At 31.8% G+C, this 24,985-nt stretch overlaps 2 protein-coding genes across 2 annotated transcripts; one reads left to right on the top strand and one right to left on the bottom strand.

Moving 5' to 3' along the window:
- Positions 1-1,423: 1,423 nt before the first annotated feature.
- LOC115994815 (pyruvate dehydrogenase (acetyl-transferring) kinase, mitochondrial) lies at positions 1,424-6,542 on the bottom strand. The gene is made up of 6 exons (XM_031119090.1): positions 5,952-6,542; positions 4,093-4,351; positions 3,749-3,929; positions 3,308-3,455; positions 2,939-3,152; positions 1,424-1,772 (listed from the first exon to the last, which is right to left on the bottom strand). The coding sequence occupies exons 1-6, from the start codon at positions 6,204-6,206 to the stop codon at positions 1,714-1,716; spliced, it is 1,116 nt and encodes a 371-aa protein (XP_030974950.1). The 5' UTR covers positions 6,207-6,542; the 3' UTR covers positions 1,424-1,713.
- A 9,636-nt stretch (positions 6,543-16,178) lies between these two features.
- Positions 16,179-16,652, top strand: LOC115949869. The gene has a single exon (XM_031067137.1). The coding sequence runs from the start codon at positions 16,179-16,181 to the stop codon at positions 16,650-16,652; it is 474 nt and encodes a 157-aa protein (XP_030922997.1).
- The last annotated feature ends 8,333 nt before the right edge of the window (positions 16,653-24,985 follow it).

Below are 24,985 nucleotides of genomic sequence, written 5' to 3'. Positions count from 1 at the left end.
TTAACTAGTTTCTGAATGTGCAAAGCCCTTCTATTCATATATAAATTCTAAAACTCGCAATACCTGTGGAATACCATCTAATTGATCTTGCTATTTTGTATACATATAGAACATAAAGAAATAATTTAGTTTAATGTGAATTTTTCCGAACTTGTTAATAATGTAATTTAACAGGGAAGACGGCTAGATTGGAATTTCATTTTTAGTCTTGGGTTGGATTGAGTTTAGATTGCCATTTTTTGAAACTCTTACAGTATCCTTGTGGACGACTAAATTTCAAGTTTGAAATAAATCAAACAAGTAAAATAATTTCACAAATGTGAATTTGTATAGATGAATGTGGTAAAATTCTTTGTGATTACAAAAGAGAGATTCTCTTATTCGATTTCCTTGGAAGACTTGTTGATTGGAATTGTGGTAATGTGATTTTGATTTGAACATCAAATATTCTTCAATTTGATAGTTTTAACCCCCCAAACAAAATATTCATGGTTCTGCCCCTAATGCTAAGGACTCCATCCCAAAGCCCCCTTTAATGAGTAATGGCACTCCATTAAAGTAAATATATAAATAAAAGTAATAGCTATTCTTTATAATTTATATTCATATGCCAGGGCACTGGGGATGCAGGGTTTAACCATGACAATGCAGGTGATTATTAAGCAAATGTCTGATTAATGTAAGTCATAACTCGTAAGGGCATACATTAATCATTCATTTAGAAAATGTTTTATGGGAAGTTGAAAAGGCTGTCAAACTTTTTGATAGTTTTTTCAATTTTTTATAAAAAAGTTTCTTAAAATAGTTTATTAATGTATACCCTTAGTAAAATCCATTAAGTAAAGCCAATAATCAATATATAGAAATCTTGGAGAAATTCTCTAATACACACATTTTACACTTTTTTTTTATGCGGCATCTCTACCTAATCTTAATCATTAAAATATGATATAGTATTATTTAATATATATTTTATAAATAAATGGCTAAAATAAGGCAGCTATGATTCATTGTATGTACCATAGAATGATCCGTGTGTGTCTCCAATTTAGAGTGATAAGTTCTTTGCATAGAGCCTACCCCAAGAAAACTTATCATCAGGAAAGCGAGGGACCATTCTCAATTGCTGGCGCTTTAGGAAGCCATTGAATCCATTTAAATTTATCATCATTTTGATACGTATTTAAATCATTGATTATGTGACAAAAGAGGTCGAGATTTGGTGTGATGGCAAGTGTCTTCTACTAAAAGCGACAGGTTGAGGATTTAAGTATAGGAATCAGCCTCTTCAATAAATTGGAAGGTAAAGTTGCCTACCAATAAATGATGATGTGACAAAATCCAATTCACTTGTTTTAAAATAAATTGATAAGATTTTAGGAACTTCATCCCTCAAGGCCTAAATGTATTCTATTGATGCAGAAAACACAATTAACTTCTATAGATAAAACTGCTCCCTATGAAATGCCAAGAAATATATGGATTATCATGACTGTACGTCTGTACCTAGCAACCCACGAAGAATATACAAGGAAAAAGTAAGGGGAACTTACAAATCATATACAAGAGAAATGCCAATTTATTAGAATGAAAAAATTGGCAATCTGTCTCTTTGACAGTAAAACATACAAGCATTCAACCTCAGTCCTATATATCCATGAATTAATCATGACAGCTTGAGGGTATTGTTAGCTTTGGAACTGTAGCCTACGTTCATGGCAGTGGTTCTTGTGAATCTCCCAAACGAGACAAATGAAGGTATGCATCAGTCCCTGCAAAAGCACATCGCAAATATAGAGATGTATTAGAAGCTCTTTGTTGGATTGAAAAGAAAAAATATATATGAGAGAATAAATATACAGATATAAACTAATGCCATAGACATATAAAAACTACAATCAAATAAACACATAATATCGACAAATAATATCACAGTTGAGGGTGAAAAGGCATATCATCATCATGATATAGCCCACAAAATGGAGCGCTTAACAAAGTTCGGCTGCCCATGCATGAGAATCAACAGCTTACAAAGAGGAAGATATTACAGAATTCAATTTTATTTAAGTCTAAGCTGATATCACCCTCGTATTGTGTATTATAAAAGAATTCTAAATAAGAAACCATGAGAGAACACACAAATATACCATGAATGCCTCTTTGAATTGTTTATCTGTTATAATTTTACTCCCCACATATGAGTTATTCTGGCACCTATTGTTCTGTTCACCATAATATCCTTAAGAGATGGACCAAGTAAAATAACCCTAAAATAGGGATACCTTTGCCACATTAGACAACAAGGTCTTCTATTTCCAGTGAATCTATAAGGTATACTTTCAATTACACTAAGGGTGAAGGGCATTCTAAGTCGGTTTATAATATCAAAAATTGGTTACATGTTTTTTGCACAGCAAAGATGCGATAGCTAATCCTCTGGCAACATTCAGTGTTATGATGAATTATAAATAATGAAATTTCTATAACCTGTTCTTCGATCTTCTCTGAAATAATGGACTGATGGAGCATTATCAGAGGCGTAGAAATTGGGACTTTAAAACATGATGACATGTAATTACTGCCCAGATGAAACACAAATACACAGAAATAATGAAGTGTGCCAAGCTTATTGGATTTGAAATGGAATGCTTGATACAAAGTAAGATGCACCCCAAATATTGTTCAACTAATTTGAGGTATCAAGCACGTTTCCCTGTTAACTAGCTACCGACACTTTAACAGTTCAAATGCCGGAAGCTAGTTAACAGAGAAAGATGCTTGATACCTCAAATTCTGCTATATCATGGACGTATCATACCATACCATATAGTTGTGGGACTTTGAATGTCAAGCCCAAGGTGCTAATCCAACAAGCTTAAACTTTTAAGAGTATGAAATCATTCTTGAATGCAACAAATCTGGAGGACTTTCAACTCACCATATCCTTCCATAGAGATAATTTGCAGATCCCCTCCAAAATACCGAGCATACAAGCGACTTATTGGAAGCCCATATCCATAGCCAGCCATTGTTACTGAATTCGCTATACCAAGATCGCATTCCTCATCCAGTGGGTTTCTTGCAGTGCTATAAAGATATGTGAAAATTTTGGGGAGACCACTTCTTGGTATACCACCCCCCTCATCTGAAACCTATCATGTCAGTCAGAGAAACTGGTTAACCAGTGTAAACTAGTTCAACACAAATGATCAAAAAAAAAAAGAAAGGCAAAAAAGAAATGAAGAGCTTCTTCACGAAGACAAATTATTGAATATTTCTTGAATCTGTATAGTACAACAACTATTACCTTGATAGTAACATCTTCTAGCCCATCAGCAACTATTATTCGAACAGGCGACGTAACTTTGTCCGAGTCCACAAAACGCTCTTGGACGGCACGCAATGAGTTCTTAACCAACTCAAATACCATAAGATGCAAGTGTGTTGGAACATAACTGTTATGAAATCAAACAGAACATTATATACAACAGAGAAAATAAGTGCTATAATTAAAAATCTCAGGTCAAAACTAATGGATAATTATACGTCAAATCAAGGCAAAGTTTCATGAGGAATATCCTCATCACAAGGAATGGAGAACTGAAATTTATACTTAAAAAAAATAAAAATAAATAAATAAATAAATAAATAAATAAAAAAACTGAGGAGAAAACAGAAGAAAAACATAGAAACATAAAGATTAAATAAAACCTGAAAGGAACAAATTGAAATAAGTCAGATGGCTTACGGGAATGTAAAATGAGGATCCCCATAGATATTAACATCAGGTGCACTGCCATACTCGCGTAAGCAAATAGCACGGGCATCCTCACTGGCATTTCGTGCTACCTCCAGTGGAGACATTTTCGTGTGTATATAACCCACACAATGAGGAGGGGGATTAGGATTGTGCAACTCCACATGTTGCCCTGAGTTTTACCCAAAATTGAAGCATATAGAACTTATTTAGTACCTACTCCAATGGTAGTACAATTAATGGTGGTGAAAAAATAAGGATGAAGATTTAGTAGAATTGACCAATAAAGAAAGTAGTCAAGTATCATAACAAGGCAAGAGCAAATTGGAACTAACCAATAAGCATGCGAATTCCAATTCTCGACATGTAAAATCGGTCTAGAAACTGATGAATCTCATCAAGATCCTTATAGACTATTTTTTGTTCCATGCCTTTCTTCAATTGTTGAACCCCTAGAGCCATCATGGGGACCACATTGTTGTGTCTCACCTTAATTGCCTTAATCATTTGAGTAAATTCCTTCTCATCATTGGTATCCTTGATCTCAGGAAACGATCTAAGGTCACGGAAAGAATCCAAATACCAATCTCGAACCTGAGAATCAAAACATCACACAAACTGACTAACCACTCAAAACCTGGAATTGAACCCTGAGTTTACCATCCAACAAATAAACTATCAACTTGAAGTAACTTCCCCTTCCAAACACAGCCATATATTTTCTCACTTTCTATATTTAAAACATCATAAGGGGAGGGGGGGGGGGGGGGGGGGGGAGCATCACTATAACAAGAATGTTTTTTTTTTTTTTTTTTTAAAAGGACCACCTAGCGACAAGCAATTGGCCTACATGCAACAACCCTCAGACCCGTCAAGTGCATTTAAGCGAACCCTCCTAGAGTGCACACCCAATTGAAGTAAAGCATACATTTTTCAAATGTAATATATAATAAACTCTAATAGAAAGATTCATAACATATAACACAAAAAATCTAATTAACTCAAAATAGTAATATATTTTGCCTATTGGCTAAAATGGATAGTGCAATTGCTCAAAATTTTGCAAGTTCAAATTTTACAAAAGTTATTTCAATTTTTTATAGTAATTGAAAATAGTTATCAATAGAAAATATCATGATAATCTAGTTATAGAATGTTTAAACATTTTATTCACTTGTGCTTTATAAAAATACATAATTGTGATAGCTATGATCAAACAAAGTATATCAGTCAATTAAAATATATCCAAAAGGATAGACCAAAGGCACAAGCTTAGTAATATCCTTGTTTGTGTCTTACGTCTTTTGATACGAAAACAAAAAATCGTTTGTGTAATACACCACCTTAAAAATAGTGTTTGTACAATAGATCAATGGTCCATGTCATTTCCTTCAAGATCAAGCAATTAATTTTAATGATTCATTTATTTTTTAACAAAAAATAAACAAAGTAAAAGCACGCCCAAACACACTTCATTAATGTGCTTTGTGCATTCAAAAAAGTGGGCGCTTCGGCCAAACAAAACGCTTGCACCTTGGAGCTTTGAGCTTTAAGCATGCCTAAACGCGCTTTTAACAACAATGAACATCATTAAGTACACAATTTTAAAATACTTGTCCATTAAGAACGCAAAAACTGTGTTAACAGCAAGAAAGGTACTTTCTATAATGCTAACCAAAACAATGCTTAAGCCTTTTCAATTTAGTATAGACTAATAGACAGAAAAATTCATAATTCAACTCTAACCAAAACAGATCAATATGTTCTATCAGGGAGTTCAACATTTCCAATTCAAAGATGTTCACCAGATATAACAATTTGAGGAGCTCCTGCAGAAAATTTGCTTCTTCTTCTTTTTTTTAATAAAAATCAAAACACAGACAACAGGGATCTCCATTTCTATTATTATACTAATAAACAAAACGTCTTGAACCCAGCAAGCAGAATCAGATTTCAAGGTAATTAAAATAAAATATATATAATATAAAAATGAATGGAATCCAATAAAGATATACCAGCCAACTTTTCCTAATCCTAAAAATAAACCCCCCAAAAATAAAGTAACAAACTTTACTCTGTTCCATAAACCACAATCACATATACACAAAGCCACAAAGTACTATCACAAACACAAAATTGGAAAAACACCCAGAAATTCAATTTCCAAAAGCATGCAAAACAAAAGGGTATTTACCTTCAAAACAGCAGGTTTATGAGACAAGCCATAAGGGAGGGTTTGAAGCTCAAGGGCTCTCCTTGCAATTCGAATGGGGAGCTCCTTGTGAAGGAACTGAGCAGAGATTAGCAAATTTTTGTCACTGGGATCTGAACCAAACTCCATCATGTACCTCAAGCTCACACCAGTCTGCTTCATACAACCCCATCTCTGCACCTCTTCGATCAAGCTCTTTGAGAATGTCAATGCCTCACACGCTTTCTTAGCCGCCATCTCTGGAACCCACAAAGTACACAACCCCAAACAATAACTACAACAATAAGGAAGAACCAGATTTCTTCAACAATGCCAAGTGTCAACACATGCAAGCCAAGCTCAAGCCCACAATGCAAAACTGTCATTAATAGACGGCACACACAAAAATTTAGGAAACACTGAGACCACCTCTTTTATATTAACTTTTCTGAGAAATTAAGGGAGAAAATTATTATAAGATATAAAAAGACCAGTGGGTCTCGTCCGTCTCTGGAGGCTCACAATGAAGCCAAGTTAGGATAGGGTTGCACGGCAACAAGGCTACGCACGCAATATTTAAACAGCAAATTATAAGTGTCGCACGCAATATTTCTATAGCAAATTATAAGTGTCAACATTCTCTTGCGGGGTGCCTCTATAGTCACGCACAGGGATGAGTCACAATAATCACCCCGTCCCTCCTTTTTTGGCCATAATAAAAAAAAAGTCTCAAGTTGTGATTAATTATAGACAAATAAATAAATAAATGATATCAGCGATAGATTCAGAGGAGAACTAATAACAACTTACCGTATAAGTTTTGTTGTTAAAAAAATAGTGCTCCTTGTATTACTTTTTTGAAGTGGTAAAAGTTCGTAAGGAAACGTGTATATGTTAATTAATTTCTAACAATTTCTAACTATATGTAGTATGTAAGTATATGTATATATTAGGTTTGTGCCCCTAGTATTACTCTTTTAAAGAGGTAAAAGTTGGTAAGGAAGCGTGTATATATTAATTAATTTCTAAGAATATCTAATTATATGTAATATGTATGTATATTAGATTTGTGCTCCAAGTATTACTCTTTTAAAGAGGTAAAAGTTGGTAAGAAAACGTGTATATATTAATTAATTTCTAACAATTTCTAACTATATGTAGTATGTAAGTATTTCAAAAAAAAAAAAAAATCTAGAAGGTCTAAAGCATTGTAACTCAATCAATATTTTTTAATGTTTCTAATTGAGATATTTAGGATTCAAATTCCTTACTGATACTGTACAACCTATTCATTCTTTTTTTTTCTCCCCTTTTTCTTTCTTTTTCTCTCACTCAATCTCTCTCTCAAACACAAATAATTATTTTTTTTATTCATTTTTTGTCACTCTCAAATATGCATGATCTGGGTTAAGTGTAAAAAAAATTTATTTTAATGTGGTTTATTGTAAAATAAAGAACGGAGTAAAATAAAGAAAGTGGTTTTTTTCATAAACTAATTGGAATGTTCGGGATTTACGGGCTGAAATCTTGTTGTTTTTTTTTTTTTAATAAAAGTTGTAAGAGCACGATTTAGTACCGAACCAAGACAGTATCCGGTTCGTACGTGAAGGGCCCAGACAATATGATTTTTAGAGCGTGGGTGTAAAGAACTAGGCTAACTGTAATCTAACCTCCCAAGACTCAATTTCATGAACGTTCAAGGTTTTTCAGTTGATATTCCGGATATTCCCCCTTAGTGACTAATACCAATCCTTCTTTCTCTTCTCCTTTTTTTCTCTCTACTTTCCGTCTCTTGTTCTTCTTTCTTTCTTTTTTTTCTCTGTCTGATCCCCCTTTTTCGTGTTCTTCCTTTAGTTTATATATCTCCCTTTGCGCTCCATCCTCGCCGCACACGTGTAGGTTGGGTTCGGAGGATTTCTTTTTGTCCCATCTGGCACCTCCTGGAACTTCCTATAGGCAGCTGTAAGGCTGCTTTCCCACTGCTCAGGTATCACCTCCACATTAATGCGGCCAGAGAGTTGGTTGAGAGGTCATTAATGCGGAGGTAGCTGTAGCTTCAGATATTTGTTTGTCTTATCTCTTTCATCTTTAGTCGGCTACTCTACCCTTTGAGATGACTGAATTCTGAGATCTGATCGCAACGAGGCCACGTCCTGATCATTCTCGGACGCGATCGTTCTCGGACGCGTTCTGCCGAGGACCATGGTGTCCTCGGACGGGTATATGGCCTCCGATGGGCCACTGGCCCACCAATCCTGAACCCGTTCTGAATCCTATGGGCCTATTAGTCGAACGATCCCCACAAAAGTCAAATACATTTTTGTTATAATAAAAAAAATATAAAAAAAAGACAAATTCATAAGCATAAAACAGGGAATTTTTTTTTGCATAAAATGAATATATATATATATATATATATATTGCATCGATAGTTGGAGGTGGGAGGATTTAAACCATGAACACGATCATTGGAAACACTAAGAGTAATAAAGATAATAAATACACGTAAAGTAGACTTATTATAACCGCGTAATTGAGCAAATCTTATCACATCCTTGGTTAAGTATAAAGTGAATAATCACATACTATAATTAGTGGAGTATAAAATAAATTTCATACTATAATTAGTAGCATATGAAATTAATCACATACTATCATTTTTTTTTTTTTTAAGAAAAGCATACCATACTTAGTGGAGTATAAAATGGAGGAATCTAATAACAAAGATTTTGCCAAAAACCTTGTAGCTGAATTGGCACCTCCCCATATACAAAGTGCTTGGTGGTCTAAGGGGGAAAGGGTTCGAGCTGCTGAGTTAGCAGCATGTTGTAATTATTTCTCAAAAAAAAAAAATAACAAAGATTTTTTTTTTAATGTATTGTATATTATTGAATGAATTTTAGTATCAATTATTTTATTAAAAAAAAAATCTTAGTATTAAGCTGCCTATGGCTGACCATCTCGTGTTCTTGGTATTGGCATGATGATCACTTCATAAGTACAAAATTCGTGTTGGATGAGGGGAGTAAGGACTAGAATTTAAGTTTTTAAGTGAGAGTTTCACATACATATGCACTTATATTAAGTTTTGGTAGAATTTTTATCTTATATAAAAATAAATAAATAAATAAAAAATGTGTGTGGCTGCGAAGGGAGCGTTGACATGTGCCATTTGTTTTGATTCGCAAGCCTACCGTGGAATTTTTGTGGTTGCATTTGGTCAATGTTAATAGGACCGTTTGTTTCGTGGGTTGACTCCCCCTTGGGACTCTAGCGGAGTTTGTTTTTTACTTTTACAAATTATGATACGTTTGGTACACTGTAATATCTCCTATAATGGAATAGTTATTCATGTGTAATATCAATTCAGTCATTTGGTTGTATCTTTATTACATAGATTAGTTATTACATTGGAATAACTATTTTTTAAATTGAAGAATAGTTATTCCTCTTTAAAATGGATGTAATAGTTATTTCTTAGTGCATATAATAGGTTTTAAAATTAATATATTTCCAAAAATATAAAATTTCCTTATACATCATGTTCTACAAGATTTCCTTATGTAACAATCAAACTTATGAATAGTAATAGTTATTCCATTACAATTTCTTTTATTCTCAATAATAAAAATTACTTTTCTTAATGTAATCTATATTCAGTGTACCAAACGTACCCTTAGTATCATATAGAGAAATAGTAATGTATAATTTACAATTATTATTATTAGTATTATTATTATTATTCATCTTGATCTTACAAAAGAACCAAGTGTCATTCAAGTTTGAGATTCAACAAATCCTCCACCTATTAGAAATTTTTTCCCCTTTCGTATCACATTGATTTTGGTTCAAAATCAATAGGTGAGAAGAAGAGTACATAGGTTAATTTTTTATTAAAACAATTTAAAATAAATAATAAAACCTCTTTTGTAAATAGATATTAATAAAAGTTTTTTCTTTCTCACAACAAAAATGATAGGTTGGAATCTAAGTCGGACAATATCATTAAATCACAAATCGTAGGCATAACCTATAAAATTCTAGATTGAATAGTACTAACATATTTATTTCAAATTACGGAATGTAAGTATACACGACGTGTATGAGACATGTAAACAGACAGAAATATCAATTCAATTTGTATAAATTAATGCCTTTGCATCCCCTTAATTGTTTAGTGAGCCACATAGTTTTTTTTTTTTTTTTTGAGAGAGAGAGTTTTAATTTATGACGTACGCTCTTGATAATAGCTATTTATTATCAGACCAAGACATCAATTAGTTTTTGGTGTAGGCGGGGATTGAACCTCAGATCTCTTATACAACCATAAAAAACTTTACCAATTGAGTTAACTGGAACCCACTAATGATCCACATGGTTGAATTACAATTTTCAAAACATTCTAATCAACCATCTCATGTAAAATGCCTCATCTTGCTACCCATGGGTCATACCCTCTTCCAACTTTGTAACAGTAATACAAAATCTAAAAATTTCTTTGTCTTATGCTTTTTTCTTACGTTTAGCACTAATGTCTATTTGGCAAAAATTATTTTTGTCAATTTATTTTACTATTTAGCTTATTTTTGTTATTATTCAAGGATCTTATTATACTATTTCAAATAAATTTTTTTTTTATCTACAATACTTTTAACAAAAGAAATTTAATTTTAATAAAATAAGCGAATCTCAATAGCAAGCCTTGTTGATATCAGATATTAGTGTAGAAAACAAGAGCCAAGACTTTTTTGTATTTCACCATTACATAAAACACACGTACCTCTCTGTGATTTCAACCACAAGCTGTGTCGTTTTTTTATGCTAGAGGGTAGTGGCTAAAGGCTAGGGGTCCACCACTATGGTCCCCTTTCTGCTAAGAATGTGTGAATATCAAACATTTGCAAGCCCTAATCAGAAGCTTTCACCTCAGCTACTAGGTATGGTGTGGCATTAATATCTTATCCCAAAAGACATGGATGACTACGTAGTATCAGTGATTAATATCACAAAAAGTTTGACTAAACATGTATTTCCTTAATAAACTAAATTGGCGACTTGGTGCATTTGGGGGCAGCTTAGTGCATTTGGAGGCTTAAAGTGAAAATTGATTATCTTGTTTTAAATGTAAAATTATTACTAATTAATATAAATCACGTAGAATTTTTTTTTTTAATAGAAAGTCTATAGATACAAAAAAATTTGACAAAACTTTTCACACCAGTTAATGTGACAAATTGGTAGTAGTAAGTAAAAGAGCGATGTTAATAAAAATTTGCCAGCTCAATTGTTGTGGAAAATGTTGTGAATTTTTTTGTATATTGCTTTTTTTTTTTTTTAAGAAATGCTACATTCACAATATTTTTCACAACAAAAGGTAGGTGTTAACTTGTTACTAATTCTAATTTGAACCCACCACTAAAATTATTTTTTGCCATCAATAATAGCCTGTAACAACTTGCTACTTATGATTTGTTGAAAAAATATTGTGGAAGTAGCATTTCTCTCTCTTTCTTATTTGTTTTTCATTTGATAAAAAAGATATAAAAAAATTATTTTATTTATTAGCTAATATTTTGACTTAATTAATACCATTACAATGAAAGAAATAACCCTATTGATTAAAGTTTGGGAGCTTTTTTCCGTATTTGGGGCCTTAGACGATCGCATCAATTGCTTATAACATAGAGTCTGCACTAATTATACCTTGTGTAAATCTTTTAAATTTTGGAGTAATTTTTATTTTGGTTCCTTTAATTTTAAGATTTTTCATTTGATTCATTTGTCCATGTGCATGGTCAATCATGTCATTAAAATGAAAAATGACGTTATTTTGTTGACACTTAACGGCTATATTAGTCACAAAGATGAGCGAAATGATCATTATAAAAACAAAATCGAACTCAGTTGATCAAAATGATAAATCTAAAACTTAAAGAACCAAAAATGAAGATGACCCACCAAGATTAATGAATGGTGATGGGGTTATCCAGGACACAAAGGACACAGAGAATATAGCTTCATCGATATCTTCCATAACAATGAATTAGCAGACTCAGTGGAACAGTGGGGTAAATAAGTGAACAGTGATTTGCTCTTTCCATTAAGCGAAGGGGCAGTGATTTGCTCTTTCCATTAAGCGAAGGGGCTTGAGTTCTTCTCCCTATTCTTTTTTTTAGCCCCTAAAATTTGACTTTATTTTTTAGTAGTATTTTTTTTTCTCATATTTGCTTTCATTTATGGTGATCTAGGTGTTAGGATCTGTCTCGATTTTGATTGAGTTTGACTTTTATCATTCACTCTTTGAAGTTTTTTGTCAAACATTCCAAAATTGATTTGGTGATTGTGTTGATGGCCCTAATTCAATAAGATTTGTGTCAATTTATCATCGAAGTTGCCCAATGAACAAACAAGTTTAACTTACCTAATAAGGGATATTTTTCAATTTAAAAAAAAAAAAAAAAAAAATTCCCTTTAAGCTCACAAAGGTTGTCAAGGGGTACAACTATTTAGATATATATATATATATATTTTTTTTTAACTATTTAGATAATTAAAATGTTGGCTTCCATTATTTCGTATCTAACCAAACTGGTTAATGAAACTTGAATTTTTTTATTTATTTTTAATCATTTGCTGATTTAGGATTCACACCATTAATAGGATCGTCTTTGCCACTACTAATTAGGCCCAAAAGTTGGCTTTTGGTGTAAGCATCAATGGGATGAATGTGTGTAATGACGTTTCTTTTTAAAACGAAAAAAATAATTTGACAATTACAACAACTACTGAGAGGGGGAATGAAACACATGATTTTTTTTTTTTTTTTTTGGTAAAGTTGTGATTTACAACTATTTTGTATTGACTTTAATTCCGTGCCAAATTTGATTGTAATTTTATTCAATCATTTTTCCCTATATTTATGTGGTTTTTAATTGTAAGGGATGAGTGTAAAAAAGTGTGAAGACTCAAGTTTAAAACAAAGAACAAGTGGATTTTGCGAAAAGCTAACCCGCAAAGTAACCACGTGTGGAGCACATAACTGGAATGCGAAAAGTCATGACAACCTAGAGTTTTCATAAGTGTCTCGCAAGTAAGACCTTCTTATGAAATACTCGTGCAACATTCTGTTTGGCTAATTTGTCATTTTGTTTTACCAAGTCTTTACCCACACTATATATACCTTTATTACTCACATATTGTAAGGAGATTTTTTAGAGAGAAAACCCTAAAATACACACTCAAGAGTTAGAGAATGTTATACTCACAATCATCTACACATTTCTTTATGGTTTTCCTCTACTCCTATCTTTCCATCTCTAAATCCTTGAGAGGTTGATAGCCCAAACACTTATCACATCCAATCTGAGTGTCAAGTGAGGTTTTGGTGCTGCTGGGAAGTATTGAAAGGAGCCAATCATTGGCGGATGCAATTAGGCATATTGCGAGATCCAGAAAAGTTAGAGAAGACAAGGTTTAGAGAAAACAAGGTTCTGAGAAGCCAGTTGGTAGCAGGAGCTTAGAGGGCTCAAGTACATTTGGTAGAGTAGGGCGTCTTTTGTTATTCGTATACTCCAACTTTATTCTCTACTGGATCGATTACCACTTGGAGGGCGGCGGAGAGATTTTTCGCCAAGTTCTTCAGTTTCCTCTTTGATAACACGTCTTGGTATTATCTTATATTTGTATCTCTCTTTCCTACTCTTAAGCTTTACTTTATATCGTTGATAATAGATGAATATGGCTTAGGGTAGTGTTATTGGTTGTTTGCACTCATTTATTCCTATTCCGCACTTAGTCTAAGTTAGAGTAAAAGCAATTTAACCATAATTTTAATTTGAGGGTCTAAACAAGCTCTTGTGTTTTCACACATATTCGAGCTTTCATTTATAAATTAGAGTAGATAATAATGAGTATTTATTTATAAATATACATATAGCAAGAGAGGGGAAGGGGGAGGAGGAGGAGGTATGAGTCAAAGCTTAAACCAATGTCAAGTCGATTGAGTGTATATAATTATAAGTTGTAACCATCACTCACCAACAACAGGTTAATTATATTACATCATTTAAAAAAATAATAATAATTCAATAGTTACAACAATGGAAATGGAGATTTGAATTTTGGTTTCCCTAATCAATGCCGGCTCAAGGCATGAGGCAATTAGACAACTGCCTGAGGCCTCAATGAAAATAAGGCCCCTAAATTTTTACTAATAATTAAAAAGTAATTTTTTTTATCAAAGAAATACCAAAAAAAGAAAACCCAGACTGAGTAAAATCTTTCTGTTGGATGTGACAATGATTATTTGTTTTTATTAGTTTTAAAGTACAGAACTCATTAATTTCCCACACACAAATGCTGAAAGAACTCATTATTCTCGCACTAGTAAATAACTTTATGCTCGAATTTTATTTAGAGATATTAAATATATAATTTTTTTTTAAATTTTCAATCATAATTTTGTAGTATTTGGTTGTTTCACTCAATAGATAGTATTTATTTTAGTTGTTTAGTCATTGAGTAATATGATTAATTCATTTTAATTTGTAATTTTGCATCTAAAAAATAGATTTTAAATAAATAAAATACCAAGAGTTAAATAAATCTTTTATTAATATTCAAAATATAAGAATAGACCATATTTAAAGTATTGCCTTAGGTCCCACAACGCCTTGAGTTGGCCCCACCCCTAATAAATGAGAGTAGACCATAACTCTAAGGGCACGTTTGGTATACTGTAATAATTATTATATGAAAATAGGAATAAATATTACAATGAATACATTAAGTTGGAATGTAATAAGTATTACTATTCATTAGTTTGGTAACAATTTAGGAATAGAATTCTGAATATGCATCCACAATTTAGTTGAGTATAAAAAGAATGTGTAATTAAATCATTTTTAAGTCAAATTTCCTAAAATACACTTATTTTAGGGTTTTCAAAATAGAACTAATAATTAATAACAAGGAAAATTTATTTTCTTTCCTTTTGAAGATGTGGCAAGTAATAGGTTTTTAATAAATTTTAAAAAAAAATTATTACATAAGGTGAAGGAATAGATATTCAGTACTTTTGATAAGGAATAGTTATTCCTCATTTTGAAGAATAACTATTCATAAGGAATAACTATTCATTGTAATAAAAATATAACCAAACAACCGAATAGTTATGCCATAGGAATATTTATTACATTATAGTGTCTATTACAATCTACCAAACGTGCCCTAAGTTACAAGTTACAACTAGGGGTGACAATTTTTATCTATATCCATGAACTCGTCCATTACCCACTTTATTTGTTGTAAGTTACAACAAAAGCAACAAAAGTAAAGATCAAAATAGAAAAAAGCAATGAAGAACACAGCCCCTTTAGTATCGTTTAGGTATCTTGTAGTTTATATGTGTGTGTGTATATATATATATATATATATATATATAACTTATTTACACAGAATAATACAAAAGATATAATTTTTTTGTAGATTTTATTTGAATATGTGACAAAAAATTTAAAACTAAATTATTATTTTTAAATCGTTCTGTTAAATTTAAATTATAATAAAAAACTGAAAAAAAATTAAAACAAAATTAAAAGCTAATAGTTTGTGGCAAACATACTCTCGTTCAAAAATTAGCATGAAACAAACTGCCATGTTAATATTTTGGGTTGTGAAACGTGTGAACCAAATGACTTGTGTGCATGGGATGATGTCTCCTTGGAGTCAAGATTTAAAACTTAAAACACAAGGGACGGCAATCGCGCCCTAAAATACGAGAAAGTATAAGATGTTTAAAACACAAGGGAGTTTCTAGCCTCTACTGACCAATCATTTGTTCAATTCTATGCTCTTCCTGCGGGAATTTAGCACTGACCCTTACCTTACCTTACCTTACATTTGTACACGTTATCTCATAAAAAAAAAAACATTTTAACACGTTATTGTTGCTGTCCCCAATTAATATACTTGCTAATTACTCAGTTACCCATTTGCATCAGCATCACCAATATCTAAGTCTGAAAGGAAGTAAATGCATATTATGGAAATAAAAAATTGATTATAATAACTTTTTTTTTTTTGGAGAAAAACGAAGCATGCTGCAAGCATTCCCTAAAATGAAATGAGTGGGCATGAAGCTTGTTGGCAGAGTATAAGGATGCTCAGTCCCTGCTTGCACTCCCCACCCCTGTTGGCCCATCACTGTTGTGGCGGCCACCTGATGGTTCAATGTATAAGCTGAACTTTGACGCGGCGGTTTTCACAGATTCATCAACTTTAGGCGTGGGCGTGATGATCAGAAATGCTGGCAGTCAGGTGATGGCAGCATTGTCGTCAAAGGGCAACGCAGTCATGGACAGTGAAGAGGCTGGGGTCTTGGCTTGCCGTCGAGCTTTGGAGTTTGCGATTGAAGTTGGGTTCTCGGACTTAATCGTGGAAGGAGACAATTCAAATGTCATAAGGTCCATTGTGTCAACTCAAGCTGATTGGTCTCGGCTGGGGAACCTTTATGAGGATATTCGCTGCTTGGCCGGAAGGTTGCGATTGGTGGAATTCAGGGCCATTAGACGTGCTGCTAATAGAGTAGCCCATTCTTTAGCTCGGTTTGCTAGAAATCTTAGGGAGGAAGTTGTTTGGCTGGAGGAGGATCCTCCTCCGATGCTTGAAGCTTTGTATGTGGACTCGTGTTCCTTGTCTATTTGAATGAAGTTGGTTTGGCTTTCAAAAAAAAAAAAAAAAATGCTAGAAAATAAATATGAGATTGGTAAAATGACTAAAATTCTTTGGAGTGAGCCGCAACTCAATAAATAGCTAGGCTGATACTAACAATAAGGTCAAGATTGCCACTCACCCACACCTAATAAGTCTTTAACTACAAAGAATGCCCACCATGTTAGGTATAACCATGGGAGAAGGTGAACAAATTTGTGATGATGATCATCATGGCCGCCTTGGAGTTTTGTTTACTTCTTTTTTATGTTCAGTTTGGATGAGCAAAGTAGAATTTGCTAAAAATTAGCTAATTTTCAACCAACTCTACCTATCTTATATAATAGTAGATCTCATTTATTAAATCAATTTTAACTAGGGTTTATCAGATTGGTACGTAGTTAGATGCACACCTTTCTTTGTCGTTTTGAATCTTTGATATAGCCATTTGGGGCAATGGTTTTGATCTACATTGGTTATCAAAATTACATTATTCAAGGAAAAAATATTAAAGATGCTCTCCAAGTACAATCACATAATATTCTTTTCTTTCACATGAATGATAGATTTCCATAAATTTAATTAGTGGTGCCTATTATTATATGATTGGGGAAAATATCAAGGGTAAAATCCAAATTTATGAAGAATGAAGAATCACTCTCATTCCTGAGTGGATCATTTTGTCCCTTTCCCCCTTCAATTTTATTGAAAGTAGCTAAGATGGTGAATGCATTCATCTCTGTCTAGCCGTACCTTTCTTGGACATTCCTTCTTAATCTATCCAATACAAGTTTTTTTTTTTTTTTTTGTTTGAGAAAATATAAAGTGAAAAATACCATATTATATAGCGCCCTTTTCTTTCATGTTATGAATATGAAAAAGAAAAGTCATTGACCTTTTCTATTGTATTTATCTTGTAAAATTTTCTGTAAAATATAAGTTTTAATTTTTTAATTACTGTCATATTATCAAATATAAAGATAATACCCTATTCAAAAATACATTTTTTATATCACAACATTAGTTTAACAACAATAATATCAAGTTTTAATCCCAAATTTTGGGGTTGACTATGGATTAACATATTAGTTAGGACTCTGTCACATGTATTTTTAATTTCTTTTTCTTCATTATAATCTATCTAAAGTTATAATCTCAGTTACTTTTTTTGAGAAGTCTTTTTTTTTTATTATTATTATTACTTTTACTTATGTTAGTCTTCCCCTACCTTTTTAAATTATCTTAACTTGGATCAACTTTTTTTTTTCCTAGTGCAATAATCACGTTCCTTTGAACATGACCAAACCATCTTAAGCGACTCTCTCTCTCATTTTTTTCATAGTTTTAGACTTTTAGTTATAAAAAACATTAAATGCATATTTTTTGTAATTGTGATAGAAACAATGTCCAATCAATATAGAATTCAACATGCATTATAAACAAACAGAGAATGTGTGAATTAATGGTATGGAATGATTGACAAGATATTTGTAGATGTAAATTCTAAACTGTTCTTGCAAATTTATAAAATATAAGAGTATATAATTTTTAAATTTAACATTATTTATTTTATAGGTAAATAGTGAGGGAGGGGGATTTAAAATTTCGAACTACATATATGAATAATATAACTCAATGACTATTCTCTAAAATGTATTTCAAAATTTGACATCTTCTAACAGTATCCATTGTAACTAAAATAAAACTCATATTTTTCAAGACTTCCGAGCATTATGTAAAAACAAGATTTTAACATTTAATAATATCTTCTCATACACTATCCCAACAAGATTCGTTTGTTTCTGTTATTACTCAAGATCTGAAATTCTGCAGTAGAGAAAGGAGTTGGGAGCCTTTGTAGCATGTTATTGTTTATTAGGAGATAGAGAGATAACCTAGTAAGTAACCAAAGTAAATCAAAGTTATTTATATTTTTTTTCAAAAACTCCAATAATTTCATAGGCTTTAAACAACATTGTTTTATTTGGTTCATTTTGAATTAATAATACACAATTGAAACAAATCATAATGATACCAAATATTCATTTGACTTTGTGAGATATATATTAGCCCAATAGTATAAGTCCAAGCTCAATCATTCTATTGTGTGCAAGTTAAGTCATAGGCCCAGGCCTAAGCCCAATCCTTCTACTGTGTGCAAGTCAAGTCTTCTACTTGTACATACAAAAGAATTGAGCTTGAGCCTATACTATTAGGCTAATATATCTCTAACAAACTTGAAACAAGAAACACTTTGTAAACTATTACATATACTAAATAGTTGTGATTTTCTTCTTAAAAAAAAAAAAAGTTGTGGCTATTGTCATACTATATAACTAGAACCAAAACCACACGTGGATCAATGGTAAGCTCGATAATAAACTAATTTCTATGCGAACGTATATCCCTATTGAGTCATTGACAGAGTTCAAAACATAGTAAACCCGTAATGGTTAGATTTCATAAACACAATCAATTCTCAGCAAGTTATAACAAAAGCATATATTTTCTCAGCTCAGGGGAAAAAAAATCTTATATGTCGATTTCATTCAAATCATTGTTTCTTTTCATTAAATTTATCACCATGCTTAATTAGAGTTTAAAAAGTGTCAACGTTTGCTAAATAAAACTAATTTAATAAAAAATTAAACCATTTTAAAGCAATGAAATATCTTATGGACAATTTCTTTTTAATCATGATTGACCCATGTATTTGTCTTGGGCCCATTCAAGCTTCAAACATGGTTTAAGCAATGGCCATTATGTGGGTTTGAGTTGGTTCAAGACAAACATTTTTTCATCAACAACTTTTATAATCACAATGGGCCCTAGCATTGGGCTTTTGCTCATCCTTTAGAAAAGTTCAATAAAAGACATTTTAGGCTTGGGCTAATCCATAATAAATTACATTCAAACAATTACGTTGGACCCAACCCAGGTGTTGAGCTTGACCTTATCATGGTTCAAACAACGACCAAACCCATGCACATGTTATGCACTTTATTAATTGGACTGATTATGTGGTAAGTTCTAATGAGCCTCTATACAATAGTAAAAGGTAGGAATGTCACGTTGTTTCGAACGATATAGTTTGTTTATTACATATCAACAAGAAGTATCAAGGTGATAATAGGTTGTTGGGTGATTTGTCACTGGGTACATAAATATAGGAAAACTGCGATCATGACTACTAGTCTACTACTACTACCTTGCCTTCTAGGCGGCACACAAAATAAAATAAATATTTCAATCATGCATAATGAACAACATACATAATAATGACATGTTAATTAATGAAATAAACATACGATGACATGATTAGCCGCCATAGTCTATTTGAAGTCTAGCCCTCAATATCTTCTATAAAGTCGTCATTGTGAGAGACCGCAATCTCAACCCATTTGTTTTATTGGAACAAACTCATGTAAATGGAAGAGACTATGTGTAATACCTCTTAAAATGATGGTTCAACTTATTATATTTGCTCCCTAGATCGAGGATTTTACATTGAGAGTCATTACTTATTCAATTAATGAAAAATAAGAAATTCATATAAAGAGATACATCATTGTATTGATTGAAAATAATTTTACAAGGCTTTGATCCTAGATACAATATAAGAATTATATGGCTTTGGTCCTAATTACACTATAAAATACAAAATTACATTTGATAAATCTCTGTTTATGAACCCTTGATCTTAATTTGAATGCTAAGTTAGGAAGTGAGAATATATCAGACACTCATCTCATCCGATGAAGTGATTTTCTAAATGTAACATGACCAATGTCCTGTTACATCATCCAAATTCCAAGCTATCAATATGTCATAAAAACATAAAAGCATGTCATTCTCTATGAAATTTGGATCAAGCATCTAAAGTTTCCAAGAGAAAATATTCAAACATGTCATCATGATCATCACACGATTGAAAACATAAGCAAGCATACTATTTATAAAAACGAATGCTTTAGCGACTTTCTCAAGAATATCACACAAACATATGTATTAGCTCAAGAACAATGTGTAATAATGTGAATTATTTAAAAAAAATCATGTGACCAGATGAATTTATTAAAGAACATCATATGATTCATTCCTTAGAAACAATAGGTGCTTCAATCTTAAATACTCCATATCATCTCGACAAAACATGTTATTTGAAATCATAAATAAATTGAATAGAACTATATATTTAGGTAACGGAATTGTTTCATCACTGAATACAACCTTTTGTGAGGAAAATATTAGGCAATGAAATAATTTCGTTGCCTATTTTTGTTTAATTATCAAAATATTTAGTGGCAAAAATTTTTGTTGCCTAAACATTTGGTAACAATAAATAGGCAGCGAATTTTGAAGTTTAGTGATGAAAATTTTTGTAGCTATATACCTCATTTGATCTTGATCAAATGCATTAAAAGTTAAGAAATACTACTTGCATAAAATGGGAGGTACAATAGAAAAGACAATGATCGAACACAAAACTTCATACTCTAATACCATATTTAATTACTAATTATCTAAAAAATGAAAGATATTGAAATATAATAAATTTAATTATTTAATCATATACTTCCGGTTGGATAAGAATAAGTAAAATCAAATTACATAGCCAAATTTTTAGGCCTGAAAACCTGACAGTGTTTTGTCCATAACGTTTTGCTCAGAATCAAATTGAATTGAAAAAGGTTTGATTTGAAAGATAACTCAAAAGTGACAACTTTTACAAAAATAGCCTATTGCAAATTTAAACGTTTACCATGCCAAAATTGTCCCGCAACGTGAACCTAAAAACTGATACTAATTTTTTTAGTTATAACTTTTTTGTTAAGTTTTTGAATTATAATCCAATTTTGGATCTAAAAAATTGCTATTTTAGAGTCAAATAATGTGAAACGATTTATGGTTTTTTGAATAATTAATTATTCTTCCCAAATTAAGGAGAATTACTCTTTTTTAAAACAATTAAGGATGTTAATTGATCATTTAAATTAAACTCATAATCTTAAAAAAGTTACCTGCCTAATTTATGTAGTGAATGCATCCTTATGATTATTTTGAGCTTAATCCCGTATAATTATGACATTTAATTATTAAAATTAGTTCCCTCAATAACCAATCATAATTACTTATTATGCAATCAAGTCTAATCATGCATATGCATACTAGTCGTTAAAACTTATTGATTAGGCCATAAATTTTATTCTAATAGTTTTGATTGTTAGGACTTTTATATTTGTTTTATATGAAGAGTTTAGAAATCCAACAACCAAATTATGATTTTACTCTCGAATTGTGAAATGATAGTTTTGTCCCCAATAAGGTTAATTGAATGTGACAAAATGAGGTTTCTATATTTAAATAGCTAGATTGGGTTGTAAAACCCTCCAACCCAACCAACCTAACCCATGCACATCCTAGACACAACACATCCATGCAATTGCGAGACCTGCGGAAAATGGATAAAACCATGATTAAAGTTGACAATAGACTCATGAGGAAGGCTAAAAAAAACTCTATAAAAGAGTAGAGGGAGGCTCAGGTCGAGAGCAACACTAGTCGTGAAGCTAGGAAAGACTCAAACAAACAATAGCACAAAGGTGCTAACATTTCAAGCAACATTGAAATTTTTATAGGTATATTTTTACCCTTATTTTGGTGGTGAGATCAAGTTGGGTGAATAATATAATAATGATATTACCACAGAAAAAAATCCAAAATTTTTTTACAACTTGTTCACATTAAGAGTAATAAAATGAAAATAGTGAATTCATGTTTCTACCACTCACAATTTGTCAACGCTGATAAACTAATATGTGTAAATTTGAATAAAACTTTTGGTGCTCCTACCAACTCTCATAGGTATATCCGGCTATAAAGGTTATAATAGCCATTTTGTTCTATTTGTAGAACAGAAAGGGACGCAAAGGAGCGCGTTAGTTTTGAAGTTACAGTCGTAATGATAAAAGAAAAGTTGCGCACCAACTCCCACTCCAAGTCCAACCCCACACCCCAGACAGAATCAAACAGCGCATTCCACCTATAAAACTTCCTCTATTTATATTTGAAGCCCCATCTCCAAATTATTATTACTATTTTTCCTTTGTTTTCCTTGTTTCCGTTGGCTAACTTAAGCCTCAATATCATATCTCACGATATCATCTCCTTAATTTCTCATCCTTTTTTTCAAAATTGTCTTTTTACAACGTTAGTTTTTCTATCAATTCTTAAATTACAACAAAAATAGTTTACCAATCGTTGTAGCTCATGTCGCTTCAAAATTCTTTGTCAATTATAGAGTGTCTTTTTTATGTTTTAATAAAGACAAACTTCCAAGAGTCCTAGACTCGGCAGAATGTACGGTTGATTGTCTCTTTGTTCATTTTTGTTGAATGAAATTGCAGCTTTAAAAAAAAGGGAAAATCCATGAATGTTTATAGGCAAAATCGTTTACCTTTGATTTATTATGAAAATTGATGACAAAGACTTTCAAGAGTTATTAAAACACATGCATGACTTAATAGCCCGTGAGAACAAAAGAATATCCATAATTATTAATTATGAAAAGTGCTACGTGCATAATATTTTTTCAATACTTTAATAATAAATTTTACGTAGTAGATTGTTACTTTTTGCTATTAGTGGGTAAAAAAAATAATTTCAATGGTGGATTCACATTAAAAACCCATAATAACCTGTCACTTAGAATTTGTTATAAAATGTGTGTGTATATAACATTTTTCTATTAATTATTATTCAAAAGTAAAGTAGCCTCTATGGAACAACAAAATTGAAATCTGAAATGGTGGGGGGAAGAAAAGTGTTAAGAGCTTGGCAGTTCTAGAATGGAAGAAAGAAAAATAGATATGGGAGAGAAATGTCAGTTACTTCGAGGGTAACCATCTTCTTAGCAAGAGATAGACTTAAAGAATAATAGAAGAGAGACTTAGAGAGGAATAGGAAGAATAAAGTTGGTTAATTCTCTGGATAAACTTCATTCAACATGTGGAATCTCTTTTTATACAATTCAGTCTCATTTCCCGCCTAAATTAACCAACTAATACAACTAACTAATCAACTAACATAATTCAACTAACTAACTGAATACAACTTAGCACAGCAACTACTCAATTAACAATGCTAACATACAATGCTCGTATGATAATACCAATACATACATCAAAGTAGCTAGTTTCCTAACAAAAAGTGCAGTTACTATTGATCAGTGGTGCTTCGATTATATAGATGAGTACTAGGCTGCTAATTCTAATTTTGACTCCAATCCTCTCCATTAGCTACAACAAATTGGATCCCTCCTCCACTGCCATTATTCAAGGTTAATATTGACGCATTGTTTTTGCTACTTATAAAGAAGTAGGTTTGGGGGTTCTTATTAGAGATGATATGGGACAGCTTGTACTGGCTCTTAGCTAGAAAGTTCGTGCTCATTTTGGTGCTCTTGAGATTGAAGCTAAGGTTAAAAGCAGGTATTTCTTTTGCTAAAGATTTGGGCATCCGTGAGTTTATCATTGAAGGTGATTCGTTGACAGTGTCCCAATTTTTGGTTGAGAAAACATCTCCCCTACATCGATGGCCCCAATTATATATGACATCCTTTTATCTTTACATGATATTCGTAGAGTTGATTTTTCTCATGTAGGGCGAGCAGAAAATAGACTAGCTCACTTATCAGGTAAACATACTTTTGGCATTGTTGATTTCTCATCCTAGATTGAAGAGACTCATTACTTTTTTGAGCGAGTTCTTATTTTGGATGTAATCTTCGTTTCGTAGTTATAAAGTTAATGTTTTCTGATTTTTTTTAAAAAATTAAAAAATAAAAAGAAGTAAAGTAGCCTCACTCTAACCACTTGCATGATATGATCGTATGAATTATAGGAAAAAAAAAATTAATATTAGTCTTTTTCTTAAGACAACTAACTGCAGTTTTTTTTTTTTGGTTGGGAAAATCTTAGTCCATAAGCTCTCATTGATTCTTAAAAAGTTTGGTCTAAATTAAAATAGTAATAAATAAAACACATATTTAACAACATATATACCTGAGAAGAAACATTTAATCATATTTAAACAAATAAATTGTCTGGTTAAACTAATTTAAAAGGAATATCATCTAACTCATTACCCATAAATAAGCACTTGATACAATATTTGGCAGAAGGCAAAAATGACAAGTGAGAAGTGAGAAGTGACAACCAACTCATCACGATATGATATTTTCTCCACCTACTTGAACTAACCGTCTCGGCTCAACTTAGACACAAGTCGCGCAGCTAAGTGCTAACACAAGCAATTTTATTTTTTAA

The sequence above is a fragment of the Quercus lobata genome, chromosome 6 (assembly GCF_001633185.2).
Source record: "Quercus lobata isolate SW786 chromosome 6, ValleyOak3.0 Primary Assembly, whole genome shotgun sequence".
In the NCBI taxonomy this organism is placed as follows: domain Eukaryota; kingdom Viridiplantae; phylum Streptophyta; class Magnoliopsida; order Fagales; family Fagaceae; genus Quercus; species Quercus lobata.
The sequence above is the reverse complement of the archived record's forward strand: the minus strand, read 5'-3'. Positions and strand labels throughout refer to the sequence as shown.